We start from the raw sequence: 16653 nt of genomic DNA, 5'->3' as shown, positions 1-16653 counted from the left end.
CATCCCTACTCACCAGCTGCTTTGTCTCTATACACCCGTACCCTCTACACACACGCACCACACATACATATATACCTGTGCACGTGCACCCCTCACATACTGACAAAGTCCCTGAAGAAGGCCTTCCTCCCCTAGACCCCTTCCCGCCCCTGCCCCCCGTCCTCGAGCCTGGCCGCGGGGTTCCTGGTAGCCGTAGGAGCTGAATGGTGAAGGGGCAACAGCATGACTCGCAGCACACAGCTCTTCTCCATTAGCTGCGTGACCTTGGCCAAGTCACTTAAGCTCTCTGGTCTCCAATTCCTCACCAATAAAATGAGAATAATAGTAGTATCTACTCCAATATCCTCGTGAGGAGTAAATGGGCTAATTTACATGACCTGCTTAGACCAGTGTCAGGCCCCCAGGAAGGGCTGTGCTAGTGTCAGCACTCCCTGTTCCTGAATCCCAGGCAGCATAACACAGTTGGAAAAGCCTGGAACTTGGAGACTGGCAGACCTGGGTTCAAATTCCAGCACCCTCCCCCAGACTCCTACTGTGACCTTGAACTAGATACCTTATTTCTCTGTCTCCTCCTCTGCAGGGGGGCAAAGGGATAGAAACTTACCCAAGTGTTAACAGGGGGGTTGGGGAATGCCCGCCCTAAAGAATATAGCAGCTGCTGCAGGAGGGCAGAGCCAAGCTCCTGGCACCTGATCCCCAGATTAGCTGCTGCACTCTGGGGCCAGCAGGGGAAACTGGTAGGACTTGGAAAGGAGAACCAGGGACCAGCCAGGAACCAGGCCCCAAGGAGGTGCCATAAATAGCCAGAGCTAGTTCAGAGGGCCTCCAGGGATGGGGGGGTAGGGGTGGGGGCTGGAAAGGAGCAGTGGAAAAGGAAGCTGTCAGTTCTCAGTCCAAGGGAGGGCCCAGGATGCTCTCCCAAGTATCAAAGGAAAAAGTATATGTGGGTGTGGTGGAAGCCAGGGGTCACCTCTTCAGAAAGGACCAGCCTGGGTCCACCTCTGCCCCACTTCCCACCATCACTCAGAGTCAGGAAATTTTCACGACACTGTTCATCTTCACTGTTCATCTTCACCCCCACAGGATCCGGCCTGTCTCCTCTTCTCATTTCCATCCCTTTAACCATCCTGGATAATAACTCAGATGGAAGCACTGAGGCCAGAGATGCTTAGTGATTTGGCCAAGATCACACAGTGAATCAAGGCTGAGATGGGGACATGAACATGGATTTATTTTTTTCCCTCCCAATCCTGGGTTATACTTGACAGCCAAAATATCTGTGCCATATTCCCAGTCCTCGGGCGCCTGGGTGCTCAGTCAGTTGAGCATCCTACTCTTGATTTCGGCCCAGGTCATGATCTCAGGGTTGTGGGATCCAGCCCCCCATCAGGCTCCACACTCAGCAGGGAGTCTGCTTCTCCCCTCTTTTTCTCCCTCTGCCCCTCCCCCCGGCTCTCTCTCTCTCTCTCTCTAAAAACAAATAAATCTTGGGGCACCTGGGCAGTTCAGTCGATTAAGTGTCTGCCTTCGGCTAGTGTCATGATTTCAGGGTCCTGAGATTGAGCCCCTGCATCAGGCTCCCTGCTCAGCAGGAAGCCCGCTTCTCCCTCTCCCTCTGCCACACCCCCTGCTTGTGCTCTTTCACTCTGTCTCTCTCAAATAAAATCTTTAAAAATAAATAAATAAATCTTTTTTAAAAAAAAAAAAGAACCTGTCCTCAAGGAGGAAATCTTTCCCATAGGGGGAAAGGATCCCTCCTCCTCGATTGCCCCCCCCCCCCAGACCTTTGACTCATCCTTGGTTGTTCCAAGCCCCTCACTGTGGCTGACCCGGAAGTAGGAGAAGGACAAACACGCCTATACCGCTTTAGACCTGTATTCATCAGAGCTGGCTGGGTGCAGCCCTGGAGATAAGAATTATTCACAGAGAACCTGGACTTAAATCCTTGTGTGATCTTGCACAAATCACTTCACCTTCCTGAGCTGGGCCCAGGTCCCTACTTGCAAACCAAGGTCAGCAATCCCCGCCCGCCTGTGTGAGACGTGTGAGGCCTGAATGCGCTGATGCACGCCCGAGCACCTGCTGAGGGTGAAGACAGGGTGCTCCAGGCGAGGCTACACCTCACGCATCTCTGTGTTCTCGCCATCTCCTACCATGCCTGGCACGGTGATAAGTGTGGATCAAATAAAAGAAGGAAGTAAACTCTTTGCACTGAAATGTTGTATCTTTGTGGGATGTCAATGAATAATGTGTGTCCCCGATATATCAGCAATCACCGCCTTTTCTTTGTGGACACAGGCACTACTCCTACCACCCTGTGCTTGACACCCCTGGAAAAAACACCTGAAAAAAATCATCTCAGGATAAGTGCTTTCAGTAATAAGCCTATTAGGTAGGGTGACCATATAGTTTATGGTCAATACCGGAGCGCTCTGGGGAGTGAAAGGGGCACTGGTAGTAATTATGCCTGGATGACAGGTAGAAACTATGACCATCCAGGAAGACCTAAATGCTTGGCCTCTTACTCACGGGCCTCTGTGCTGCTCACAATTCTCTGGGGAGAGAGCCCCAAATACTCCAGACTGACCTGATTCCTATTCTCTAGGCAGACCGTGGAAGGGTACCCTTCCTTTCTATCACCACCACCCAACCCCACTTGTGGCTGGGTTCCAACAGTTCCCAATGTTCTCAGGTTCCTCACTTTCAACCTCTGGGTGACCCTGACCCTAGCCTTCCACTGACCTGAGAATGGTCTAGAGTGTTTGCACTGCCCCAAGCATAAACACCTGTGGCTTCCACTAAGCATCCAAGATGTGAACTGCAAAAGTGATCCATCCATCTTCCAATGCTATTTTAGCTCAGGGATTTTTCTAGGGGCTCCAGGTGTCTCTCATCACTTTCACAGGCTTATAACTGGCCCCTCTGCTTCTGCTCTTTCCCACCTTTGGTCTATTCTCAAACAAGCAGCCTGGGTGATCCTGTAAAAATATAAGGCAGACCAAGTGTTTCATCTGTTCGAAGACAATGGCTTCCCATCTCCTTCAGAGAAAAAGTCAGGTCCTTGGCAAGTCCATAAGGTCCTGCCTATCTAGCCCTTCTTTATCTCTCTGGCCTTTCCTCCTAGGACTCTCCAGCCGCACAGGTATCTGCTTGCTCATCAAACACAAGGAATACTCCCACCTCAGGGCCTTTGCACCTGTTCTTCCTTCCCTTGGACCATTTTCCCTTTACATAGCATATTTCCCTCACAACCTTCAGATCTTTTCCCAGTTGTCTGCTTTTCAAAGTCCTTCCCTGGCCACTCTATAAAAATACTACCCCACCCCTTGACACTTCTGTCCCCCTTACCTGCCTTCTCTCCTTAGCACTTAGCACCAGCAAATAGACCAGATAGATAGATAGATGGATCACTTATCTTGTTTATTGCCCAACCCCCTCAAGCTCTGGGAGGGCAAGGATTTTCATTTGTTTTGTTCTGTGCCATATTCCCAATACCTGAAACAGCACCTGGCATATAGTAGATGCTCAACAAATATTTGTTAAATGAATAAAGGACCAACTGAGAGGAAATATAGCATGGAGGTCAAATGTTTGGCCTCTGCAGTAAAAATGCCTGGGTTCGAATCCTGACTTTTCCATTTGTGGGCTGTATGGCCCCAGGCAAGGTCCTTAACCAGTCTTTCTTTGAGTCCCAGTTCCCCCACATGAAACATGGGTTGATACAGATTGCCTCCCAGGGCTGTTGAGAGCATTAAGTTTGATTTCACACACAAACCATGACCCTCTCTGCCTGTTCTCTCTCAAAACCTCTGAGCTTGTAGATGGCAGTATTGTTACTACTGGAGGCTCAGGAACCGACCCAGCATTATGCAGCCATAACAGGCAAATTCGCATCTCTTCCCTTTAAGTAACGACTCACAGTTCTTATCCTACCCCGTCTCAGGACCCTCCTTTACTGAACCCACATCTCCCCAGCCGAAAGGGTGGCGGGGGTTTCTTTGCAAGCACCCCATTCAACACAAGCCTCATCCTGCTTGTACCTCTGAGAGCATCTCTCCTAAATCTCAGGATGCCCACCCTCTATCCCTTTCTCCATACCCGCAGCGGAGCTGGAAAGGTTGCATGGGGAAACAGAGGGAAGGATATAAGTTGGAGGGTGAGAGTAGGAATAAATGTGTGAGCCGGTGGGGGAAGGGACAGCGGGCCTTGCCATGCCCACCTGCCAGCATCCTGTCTTTGCCTACTGATAAATAGGAGATACTAGTGGCCAGATTTTCCACTCCCCCCATCCCGGCACCCGCTGTCACTCAATTAAAAAAAGACAGAGGGCGAGGGCCTGGGGGAGGGGCGGAGGGCTCCAGTTATAAAGCCTGTGTAGCCCGGAGGTGAGAACACTATGCCTGGCTTGCCCGGGGCCTCTTCCCGTCGTCCCCAGACAGATTTAGCTGCTGACAGCTGCTTGGGACTCTGCCACCAGGCCTGGCCCCGGGAGCTCGCTGCCTCTCCCCTTTCTCAGTGACTGCAGAGCCACCATCCCTCCATGGCCCAGAAAGAGGAGGCCGCTGCGGCTGCTGCGGCCGCTGAGCCCGCGGCGCCCGCTTCCCAGAATGGTGAGGATCTGGAAAACCTGGATGACCCTGAGAAGCTGAAGGAGCTGATTGAACTGCCTCCCTTTGAGATTGTCACAGGGTGAGACCTGGGTGTGGGCCGGGGGCCTCCTCCCTAGAAGAGCGTGGGCTGCGGGTGGGCTGGGGGAATTCAGGATGGTCATAGTAGGGGTCAAGGGCACGGTCCTGCCGCCATGAACCTACCATGCATGGTAGGGGCTGCCGCAGTTACAGCTGCAAATATCTCTTGGCCTCTTGGGCGACACCTACCACACCCCCTAACCAAGGGGAGGTAGGAGCAGCTCCTCGGAGGCAAGGCCCCAGAGAATGAAACCACCGCTCAGGCCTCCTGGTAGTGGGCTGTCATCTGCCTCTCTGGGTACAGGCTATCTAGTCCCAGGGAGTTGGGTAAGGACAGGGGATGACACAGACACATTTAAATATGAACCCAAAGTACCTCCTCCCTTGACTTCTCTTCCTGCTGTTGAGAGGGCCTCTCCTCTCTCTGTATGGCTCTCACTCTTTCTCTACACCTTCTCTCTGGAGTGGAAGATCCTAAGACAGGGAAAACAGATCTGCCCTTTCCCGAGGCTGAGTGAGAAGCATTTTTTTTCTTATTGAGTTTGCCCAGGGGTTCTCCACATCCACCCCCAGGGCAACAGTAGTTACAGAGCAAGTAACAGTCCAGGGCCAGGAGCTTCTGGGCAGAAGAGGTATTCCGCCCTCAGCCACAGCCCCAAGGAGGAACAGGGACCCTGAGCAAAGGGTCTCCAGGCCCCAAAGAGAGGCCTACATACAGGGTCCCTCTGTCTTGCCCAGATTATGCCATCTCCAGGAATAAAACCAAGTTGTCCTTCTTCCTCTTCCCTCTCTGTTACTTTTGCAAAGGACCCGGCGAAGTTTGTAGGCCAAGAATAAGAAGAGGATACGTAGGGCCACATTGCCTTCCTCAGCCCCAAGTCTCCTTGATGGGCATCTCCGGCAATGCCCACAGTCAGAGTAAGGTCCACACTAGGAGAAATTTCAGGAAGGATGGAGGCATGCTGTCCTCAGGGGGCAGAGGAGCCCTGGGTGGCCCTCCGGACTTGCCGTTTGAAGCTTGGCAAGTGATTTTCCAGCCCTGGTCTCAGTTTTGTCATTTGTAACATGAAGAAGTTACACTAAGTTGATCCCTAAGGTCCCTTCCAGCTCAGACATTTTTTTATTTCTAAGAGAACCTGAGGGAAAAATGCAACCTAGTTCCTAAGGGAAGAATTCAGGCAAGAGCCTGGACCTTGCCTTCACCCAAGCCCAGCCAACGAATGTCACCCTTGTCGTAGTATTAAAGAAGCAAGAGGAGCACAGATTAATATGGACCTAGGGAGAGCCGAGGGCTACCAGGCCAGGAGAGTCTGCAGTTCCAGTGGCTTTCTGTGGAAGGAGATCCTTTTCCTCACCCTAAGCCTGCTGGTCCATGCTACCCTTGGTCACACACAGGCACGTGCACACCCACTCTGTGCAGGATTGTGATCTCCCCAGCACAGGGGTAGGATAGGTCTGGAACAGTATTAGACTATGTTTGTTCAACTGAACATGCTTTGGGGTCCCGGGGGTTGGTCCTAATGGTCAAATCCTCTGACACAACTTATGTTCGTCCAGGGCTTTATAATCACCGCATACTTGCATGTGTGTGAGCCCATTCAACCTTCAGCATCATGCTGGGAGAGGGGGGGTTACATTATTGCCACTCTACAGAGGGGAAACTGAGTCAGGGAGATTGAGTGATTTGTTCAAGACCATAGAACCAGGTCTTCTGACTCCAGCCAAGTGTTCTTTCCATGGGTCTCTTACTCATTCCGGGTCCCAGATTTCCCAAACAGGGTTCCAGCTATCTCCATCTGTGAGGTAGTGGGGCTCAGAGGCTTCTCTGGCCCAAGGCTCAGAAAAAGAGGAGCAGCAGGGCAGTTTTCTGGGTGCTCTGAGAGTAGTTCAGGAGGGAGGTGGAGCCCTGAGTGTTTCCTGGCCACAAGTAACAGCTGTGGAGATCTGTCTCCCGGGCCCCTCAGGGTAAACAGATGGCTTAAAATAGCCCAGAGGTGTGGCTGTGTCCGTGCAGGGACAGGATGAGGGAACAGCTTTCCCCTCCTTTCCTCTCCAGATGCCCTGGCATCACGGAGGTTAGCAAAGCAGCTCCTCTCCTAGCCTAGACTCCCAGAGGGGATGGGTCTGTCTCTCCTGCTTCTTGGTTTTGGGCTGCAAACTAGCAGAAGAGCCAGCACCTTTTGGGGAAATAGTCGGAGGTGAAGAGGGCATACCAGGTAGGAAGAAGGAGATATGCCCCACTTGTTGTGATTCTGGCTTGAATAGGGCACTCAGGATAGAAAGCAGACCAAAAATATTAACAAAATTACAAAGTAGAAGGTGCTAGAAAAAGGTCTAAAACTGCAGAGGTGTGCCAAAGCCAACTCATGATGACTGAGAATCAATTGTGTGCATCTCTTCCCAACTCTGCGTTCAGTGACGTCGTGTTGGTTTTTTGAAATCTCCATAGCAGGAGTGTTTACAGAGATCAGCAAACTTTAGAAATCAGGATTTTCTTTCCTTCCTTCCCTCCTTCCTTCCTTCCCTCCTCCCTCCCCTCCTCCCTCCCTCCCTCACTTCCTATCACAGAGCTGGGTGTTACACCAGCACACCAAGGACAGAGAGAACCCTCTAAACACTAGAAGAAAAGGAGAGAGGGCTCAGGTTTGGTTGTGCTTAAGATTCAGCTCTGAGGGGTAAGATTTGAGGTCCAGAGAAGGCACCACCCAACAGCACCAGGCTTAATTTCTTGAGTGTTGACCATTGTCCAAATTCTGAGAGGTTGGATTACTCGATTTATCCTCCAGATGAGAAAACCAAGCCTCAGAGGGATTAGTAATTTGTCCAAAGCTAATGGATGGAGTAGGGCGTAAACCCCCAGACTGTCTGACTCCAAATCACCACACTGCATCTAGGAAAAAACAAGCCATAAATGGGAGGCTTTTTATATTCGACAAATATTTACTAAATAGGAATCATTTATTTGCTGTTTTCCCCCCTAGTATTTAACTTCCATGAGGACAGGGATTTTGCCTTTTAACTGCTTTATCCCTCGCACCAAGAATAGTGCCTAGCTCCTAATAGATACTTGCTGAATAAATAAATGAACTAATGAATGAACACGTATTTTATGGTAGCCTCTCTGCCAGGCATTAGGATAAGGAACTAATTGGGGAGGGCTTCTGGGAGGAGAGAAGTTCTGGATCTATGAAGAGTGAGCCGCCCTCAGCATAGAAGAGAATTCCACAGGTCCATGCCTGCCTCTCAGCTCGGCGTGCTTTAGGGAAGCTCTGGGGCACCAGAATCAGTTGTCTCCTCATCTTTCCATTCCAGTGATGAGCGACTATGTCTCTGCCTAGCAGGACCCTCAGCTGTGTGTTCATCTTTGTTTGTCTCTAGTTGTGTTGTGTACAATTTCGCATCACGCTGAACCTGCTAGCAAAGGGATTGGTATGGAAGAGAGATAAATGGCACAGGCTGTGACTGTCCTTTCAACTGCTTCTGTAGCTACCAGTGGTTTCCTCTGGTCACATGGGAAATGCGGAGAGGGTATGCAGGATTCAGAGGAGAAGGGACAGCAAGGAGTGGGGGAACTTCAACTCGGCTATTAATGCCACAAGCCCCTCACGCCTCATCCTGGGCTCCAGAGCATGCTGGGGAGGCTTGTTCCAGAAAGAGTAGAAGACAACCACTGACTCTAGCCACCCTGGCCTCCACTGAGTGTGAAGACAGTGCCTCCCAAGAGAAAGGCAGTGGCTCAGGGCTTCCCTAGGGCTGAATCCCACCCAGAATTACAACCCAGGAGCCAGCAGCCTGGCAAACCCCATCTGGGCTCTAGAAAGTCAGGCTGTTAGAACTCTCTGCTTCTATCCTCCTTCTGCCTGGGCCCACTCCTCAGCATCCACTTTGCAAGTGGTCTGGAAAAAGGAGAAGGAGCAGATCTGCCTCTTTCGAGCAGATTTTGAGAGATCTGGTGAGGAAAGATGAACCAAGTCAACACTCAGTGACCTGTGAGGAGATTTTTCCATCCCCTGGATCATTTTGGAGCAACTGTTTCATCTCAGACCAGCTTCTACTGCCTTCCAGGTTGCTCTCTTTCACCGTATAGATTTATGCTTAGGGAGCGCAAATATTCTTTCAATGTGAACGTGAGAAAAATATATATCTTACATTTATTCACGTCCCTTCTCCCTCCATCAAGTTGACCATGTTCTAAACGGTCTTTCCTAGAGATTAGGATTCTTGGTTTCCTGCCTAGAGAATTGCAAGGCCCAGAAGGCTGGGTCTCAGCAGATGAAGTGTGAGTGACCTATCTGCAGAAAGTATGAGGAAGGGTTGCTTGAGGAAGTGGGGGAGGGGGAGGAATAGCCCTGTTCGTTTTGGTGCCTGAAGCCGTGACTGAGCCCAGGTGAAGAAATCTGCTACCACTGTGTTTCTCTCGACCATCACTCCAACACACGGGCACATGCACACCCCATTTCAGCAGGTTAAGGAGGGCACATACTGCATGGAGCACTGGGTGTTATATGAAAACAATGAATCGTGGATCACTACATCAAAAGCTAATGATGTATTGTATGGTGACTAACATAACATAATAAAATAAAATTAATAAAAAAAAAAGAAAGAAAAAAGAAAACACCCGCTGGGGGGCGAGAGTAAGGCTGTAAGTCACTACGGTACTCGGTCATCATGCTACTAGGGAAAAAAATTGTGATTATTTGAGAAATTAGTGTCACTGTTTCCTTTCTTCCACTAGCAGGCATAACAGTGTTGACTTATTTTGTGATTCTATAAAATCACCCGAGATGGCCATGTTGTCCAGCTCCCTGGAGAGATTTCAGACCTTTTCCACCTCTGTTCTGGTTCCTCTCCAGGGCCTGGCTGTTTCAGCTTGTGCAAGGCCTGTGGGAGGCCCAAAGAACTTCATTTGACATTTGTGCTCCTTCTGGAAAACCAAGAAGCCCATTGAGAAGCCAAGCAAGCCCAGTTTTTGAGCAAGCCCAAAGGAAAGACTGTGAGCCAAGATGTTCCCTGACTTTCCTTTGCCCCTTGAAAGTATTTCCCTTCCTTAGGCACCTAGTCCAGAAGGCTCTCCTGAGGCACAGAGCAGACTATGGGGCTGCCAGCCAGAGGGTATTTATAGAGAGGTGAACTTTCTTCCTCTCCCTCGGGTTTCAGGTTTCTCTGGGTCCTCTCCTTTTGCAAAGGGAAGAGGAGGAGGGGAAAACATCAGAGTTAAACAGAGGCTGGGACAAGCAACACCTTCAGATCAGCCAGCCAATTTGCAATTGCATGCTGGGCCAAATTCACGCTCTTGGCTGGGCTGTATTTGGCAAAGTTGGAGCAATGCTTTTGGGGGCTCCAGAAGGAAACCTGGGGGGCCACACAGGCAGCTTTGAGGAAGCCCCCAATCAACCACACAGTCATGAATACTTCCAAGGGTTTTGCCTGAGAATCCGTCATACAGGTGGCTCTGGACTAGGCTTGGGGGCAGGGGGTGGGAGGGTGTCTGGCTAAAGGCCTTGAAAAGCATAAGTGTTTGGGCAAGAAAGGTAAGCTCTGTGCTTCTCAGGAGAAAAAAAAACCATTCCAGGAAGTGAAGGGACCATTTAGCAACCCGTAAAATCCAGGAGTGGTCTTGTAGGGTGAGTTTAATTGGGGAGAGCTCAGTGTAAGTGAACTCCCAACAGGGATTGAAATAGGAGAGGGGAATCATCAGGCCATCCATTCTTCCAAAATGTTAAGTAAATAATAAACACATCCAACTAGGGACAGAAGGGTTTAGAGAGCTAAGTATAGTACCTGAAGGAATCCTGGGGCCAGGTCCTCAAACACATCCATCTCCACAGTGGAAACTTAACTTGACAGCTAGAGATATGGAAACGTGGGTGGAGACAATTTTGTGATGGGGGCAGGGAGAACTGCAGGGAAACAGCTCATGTTTACTCAGCTCTTTGGCACTTGCGGCTTATCCCTAAGAAGCCAAGGCTCTGGGACACCTGGGGGTTCCCTGTAATCCTGGGAGTTAGAAAGGGAAGGCATGTAGAGAAGTAACAGTGGAGTCAATGGTTGCCACAGGGTATCTTCTGGGGCAACCTCAGAGATCACCTTTTTAAAAAATTTTTTGTTTATTTTTAGAGAGCACACGAGGGGGGAGGGGCAGCGGGAGAGGGAGAGAGAGAATCTCAAGCAGGCTTCCCGCTGAGCATGGAGCCCATCAGAACCACCCAGAGGATTCTACAAATGTCAGTGCCTGGGCCCCACACCAATCCAATGAAATCAGAATGTCTGGAGGGAGCCCGACGCGGGGCTTGATCCCACGACCTCAAGATCATGACCTGAGCAGAAACCAAGAGTCGGACACTTAACTGACAGAACCACCCAGGCACGGCCCCAGAGATTACATTTTTTTTTAAAGATTTTATTTATTTATTTGAGAGAGAGAGAATGAGAGACAGAGAGCACGAGAGGGAAGAGGGTCAGAGGGAGAAGCGATGTGGGACTCGATCCGGGGACTCCAGGATCATGACCTGAGCCGAAGGCAGTCGCCCAACCATCTGAGCCACCCAGGCGCCCGAGACTACATTTTTTAAAAAAGAAAACATTCAGGGATGCCTGGGTGGCTCAGTTAGTTAGGCGTCTGCCTTTGGCTCAGGTCATGATCCCAGGGTCCTGGAATGGAGCCCCCCCCCAACTTCGGGCTCCCTGCAGGGAGCCTGCTTCTCCCTCTCCCTCTGCCTGCCGCTCCCCCTGCTTGTGCTCTCTCTCTCTCTGACAAGGAAATAAATAAAATTAAAAAAAAAAAAAAAAAGAAAACATTCAGCCTCCCCAAGCCGGTACTCAATCCCCTCCTCTCCTGTGACATTTTCAATCTCTCCTGTGAAAGCCTCCTCGTTCTCCTTGGCCTCCTAACCTGCAAAAGGCTTCCCTATTTTAGAAAGAGACGCAGACACACATAAAGATAAAAACAATCAACTCTGTTGCCCTCTCTATCCCCTTTTGAAACCTTGTTCTCTCCTCCTTACTACTAACTTCCTCCCAAACCTGGCCTTTTTCTGCTGGTTTCATTTCCTAATCATCCATCCCACCCTCAAAGCCACTGGACATAGTCATCACCAAATCTGGCCTCCTAAAATACCAAATGGGCTTGCTTTAGTTCAGGCTTTTCCCCAGCCTTGCTCTAACTGCCTAAAGCCACCATGTCATCTCCCATGGATGTCACTTTTATTACAACTTTCTTTATTCAAGGGCCTGTAACAATTCTCTGTTGCCTCTTGAATCAAGGCTAAAACAGTGGAGAACCTTTGTCCCATGTCCTCCATGCTCCCTGCGCATTTTAAATTAGCGGTTTTCGAATGCTCTTAGCTAGAGTTGAGCTGCTAGATTAGAAGCATCTGGAGGGCAGACGCCAAGTCTTTTATGATTTTGAAACGACTCAATACTACTATACAAGCTATATCATATCAAGGTACTTTCGGGCAGTCTGACCTCAAAGATAAAAAATTCTTGGACGTTTATCCTGTGACAACTCTTTAAGCTGCGGGAAAAGCCAGGCTTGAGAAGCAGTTACTAGGAGAGCGCGGCACTGAGTGGTGGGCCACGCCATGCCTGAGATACACTAGCGATCAGTGGCAGGGAAGACAAACGGAAGCGGTAAATGTTCTGCAAAATCTTCATCTTGCTCTATCAGGAGAAATTTTATATGCTTGCTACTTTGTGAGATTACTATTGGAACACCGCTTTTCCAAACTGGCCGCCTATTAGAATCATCTGGCAAGTTTTTTTTAAAAAATGCTGGTGCCTGGGCCCCCTCCAGCCGTTCTGATTTCATTGATTTGGGGTGGGGCCCATGCACTGACGTGCGTAGAGTCCTCTGGGTGGTTCTGACGTGTGGCCAGGTGAAGCAGTGACTGATTCAGAAATGTAGGAGTGTTCTGTGTGTTGGAGGGATGGTGGAGTGTTTGGAGACCCTCCCTATTTGGGGTGACCGGAAGGCGCCACCTCCAAATTCTCTCCTCTCCTCCAGATAAACCCTTCTGGATTCCGTCCTTTTTTTTGTCCCTGATGTTAGCCTAGGCAAGGCCTGCTCTGATAGGAAGAGCCAACGTAGCTCCGAAGCACCGAGTTTGGAGAGCCGCCTGCTCCGGGCTGGTCCGAGGAACAGGCGCGCTCACCCCACTCTTCCCCCGTCCCCCTGCCCCCTCGGCCCACAGGGAGCGGCTGCCCGTCAACTTCTTTAAGTTCCAGTTCCGGAACGTGGAGTACAGCTCCGGGCGTAACAAGACCTTCCTGTGCTACGTGGTTGAAGCGCAGGGTAAGGGAGGCCAGGTGCAGGCCACCCGGGGGTACCTGGAGGACGAGCACGCCGCCGCCCACGCCGAGGAGGCCTTCTTCAACACCATCCTGCCCGCCTTCGACCCGGCCCTGCGCTACAACGTCACCTGGTACGTGTCGTCCAGCCCCTGTGCGGCCTGCGCGGACCGCATCATCCGCACCCTCGGCAAGACCAAGAACCTGCGCCTGCTCATCCTGGTGGGGCGCCTCTTCATGTGGGAGGAGCCCGACGTGCAGGCCGCCCTGAGGAAGCTGAAGGAGGCCGGCTGCCGGCTGCGCATCATGAAGCCCCAGGACTTCGAGTACGTCTGGCAGAATTTTGTGGAGCAAGAAGAGGGCCAATCCAAGGCCTTTGAGCCCTGGGAGGACATTCAGGAGAACTTCCTGTACTACGAGGAGAAGTTGGCGGACATCCTGAAGTAGGCCACTGGGCCTAGCCTCACGTGAGTCATGGCCCCATGCTGTGTCCCTAGCCCTTCCCTTGGGTAGAAGGCTGGAGGGCCGGTGGAATGGGTGGTAAGTTTGGTTTGCCCCCCTCCCCACCCCGATAAATTGCATTTCTCTTTTGGTTGGCTGTAAGAACATTTTAGGAGATCCCATTTCCTTTTCTCTTTCCTCTCAATTCCACTCCCTAAACCCTTCCCGCTTCTACCCTTTTGTATCAAACGAACTTTTCCCATACCTTGTAATACTCAAGGTTGACAGGAATCCGAAAGCTCTGGTGAGACAGAATGATTTGCCCTGGTCAGATCTGGATGGTGCGAGGACCTGTGACTAAACAGCAGAGAGGAGACCTCACTCCCCTAAGCATGCCCCCATGGACAGGAGTCCAGACTTCCTAACTCTGGACACCTTCTGGACACCCTCCTCTCACCCCCACCCCCATTTGCAGTCTTACTCTAACAGTGCCCTGTAATGGAGGTTTTTTGTTCCTTCAGGGACAATTTTATTTTTTTCATTTTTGGTACTTTTTAAAGTCCCCAGATGGATTTGTATTCAACTTATTTATTGCCAGAGACGCTTTCATGTTTTCAAACAAATGGTTCCGCTCTGAAGGAGGCCAATAATTTGTGTGAATGTATAATGCAAGAACATTTTTCTTACTTTGAGAAGACCTCAGCAGAACAGATAGAAAAATGCTGAATTCAGGAATGGGGATATCACAGCAACATGTTCTTTTATGCAAGAATGTTGAAAAGGTTAAAAAGGTGTTTGTAAATTAGACAGCAGCTGAGAAGTAGCCTCCTACAGATATCAAGATGTGGAGAACTGGAAGATTAGCTATTTAAGCAAATAATTAGGACACAATTAAGGCCATTTTGGCTTCTTGCTGAGGGTAGACTCTCACAGAAACAGGCCGATTACCCTCAGGAAAGAGGGTAAAAAATCCTTCACTAACTTTTTTTGAGTTTGGTCTGATCTAGTTTGTTCCCACAGAAATGCTACAAACAAGCCCCTTCACGAGGCCTGACTCCAGAAATGGAGAAAGGGTCTTTACCACCCTCTTCTCCAACTTCAATTCTGGAACAATTCACATATTAATAAAACATAAAGCAGCATGCTTCCATGAAGCTATTCAGTTTATTTCTGGTGTCCTCACTCTTTAATATTCTAAAGAGAAGAGGTGGCTTCATTGACACGTTTTCAGAAATATCAATGTTCTGGAGCTTGATGTTGGCAGATGTCTGCTATTAGGCATGCACACAGGGTGCCTGATAATTCTTCAGCTAAACATTTACCAATCCAAGAAGACACGATTTTCAGCCATTTCTTACAAAAAGCAGTGCTTATTCATTGAATTCAGTGGGAAGATGGTCAGGTAATGCCACGCTGTACTCTGCTCACATAAAGTACCATTTTACCACTCCTCTGGTGGTGAGGAGTGGTAAAAACAGATTTTTAAGGGTGACCTCTGAAAATACAAAATTAACTTTTAAATTCCTTGAAGATTTTATTAGTGTAGGTGTTATCACCATCATTATAAACCCTACATAGAGTCTCCAGAATGATGACTGGTAGCTTAATCTTAACTATAGTATAGTTTCTTCTTAAACACCTTTCAGAGCCACGGGCCACTTCTTCCAGCTGCCTAGCCAGTAAGTCCTCAAGAGATGTGTGTTTGTATGTGTGTACTGTTGTTTTTCCATTAAGTCGAATAATTAGATAGCTAAATCTGCTATAAAAATTAAGCACTTCAAGGATGATTAAAAGGAGCTTTTAATTTTAGATAATAGAGGGTTGTATTTTATGCTAATCTAAACGGAAGTAAAACAGATTAATCAGTTTGAGGGAAAAGTCCACTTCCAAGTCAAATTATTTTAAAAAATAAAGTATTATTGGACATGTTCCACACTATAAGCCTCCTTCCATTAGTGTACATAACCGTATTGTCTGGACACATTAACATGCTTCCCTGTTATTCCGAGTTATTCATGTTCCTGAAGGGAAAGGTTAAAATGTACCAAAAAAAAAATTGGCATGAAATCAAGTTGTAATCTAAAAGCCCAAAAGAACAACTCTGCTTAATTAAAATACTAAGAAATGGGCATTTGTTAAAGAAAATTTGCTTTATATTTCTTATTCCATCTTTTTTTAAAAAAAAATGACAGAATAGGATTTAACCATATATTTAAGTCAAGGAGGTATCTTCTGGGGTTTTCCCGGTGTGAACCACACCAAAACATGAACACAACACACCTAATGCTCGGTAAAGTGGAAATCACAGGAGACTATGGGGGAGAAATTCAAACTTGCTTGGAGGATACACAGAAACCCTAGCTGAAAAGAAAACTCTTCATTGTTTGGGGCCAGCAAACTCTCAGTAACATGCTTTCTGTTTTCTCACTAAGGTCTGCCTGCTGCCACCAGGAGACAGCAGTGACATGTATGGCCATCTGGGACATGCCCAACTTCCTAAAACCACTTGAGCTGGACAACACTGGACATCAACCAATCCTAGTGCACAGGTCCTCCAAGGACTCTAAATATACTGCTCATGCTGTAAATCATTTAAGCCTCGGCTCTCCCTAAGGCTGCTCTTGGGAAAGAGGAAAGTGAGTTACAAAGAAAGAAATGGCGACTATATATGGGCATCAGGCATCTGTGGGGCAGAAGGGCCTAATTATTCCAATGGGCTGCTTAAGGCAAAGAACCTCAGACCCAAGGTCTGTGCAGATCTTTGAAATATGTCCAGAAATGCATTTTATGTGAAGTTGGATTTTTTTAAGAAAAATAGCAACATTAATAAAAGAAGTGGTGTGGTTTTTCTGTGAGGTTTTTTAAGGAACTTGGGCATTTAGAAGTTACTATGAACAGTGAACAAGTCCTAGGAATAGGGATGTTCCCAGGCTATGAGCCAAGCCATGACATGAGAAAGTGGAAGGGAGGCTTCACCCAGGGCTTGTCTAGGCAACAGAGGATACTAACTCTCCCAGGCCGACTTCCCACCCATCTTGACCTTTATCAAATATTTTTTGAGATTACTTGTAAATGAGTGCCTTTTCCCTTCTCTGAAAACAAGGAATATGGCAGAGGGTGAAACGAAGGGCAGGGGAAATCTGTTTATAAGATATCCATGTTCCCATTGCTACTTAAGCAGTTAGCCACTTGATTAAGGAGATGATAAGTAGGATTTCAATGTTGAGACACA

The 16653-nt window shown here is 48.7% G+C and overlaps 1 protein-coding gene across 1 annotated transcript; it reads left to right on the top strand.

The window, feature by feature from the left end:
- The first annotated feature begins 4402 nt into the window (after positions 1 to 4402).
- On the top strand, positions 4403 to 16267 carry APOBEC2 (apolipoprotein B mRNA editing enzyme catalytic subunit 2). The gene is made up of 3 exons (XM_027601891.1): positions 4403 to 4689; positions 12884 to 13447; positions 15854 to 16267. Exons 1-2 carry the CDS (start codon positions 4541 to 4543, stop codon positions 13425 to 13427), a joined length of 693 nt encoding a protein of 230 aa, XP_027457692.1. The 5' UTR covers positions 4403 to 4540; the 3' UTR covers positions 13428 to 13447; positions 15854 to 16267.
- Positions 16268 to 16653: the final 386 nt, after the last annotated feature.

The sequence above is a fragment of the Zalophus californianus genome, chromosome 7 (assembly GCF_009762305.2).
Source record: "Zalophus californianus isolate mZalCal1 chromosome 7, mZalCal1.pri.v2, whole genome shotgun sequence".
Lineage (NCBI taxonomy): Eukaryota > Metazoa > Chordata > Mammalia > Carnivora > Otariidae > Zalophus > Zalophus californianus.
This window is presented reverse-complemented; position numbering and strand designations above follow the sequence as displayed.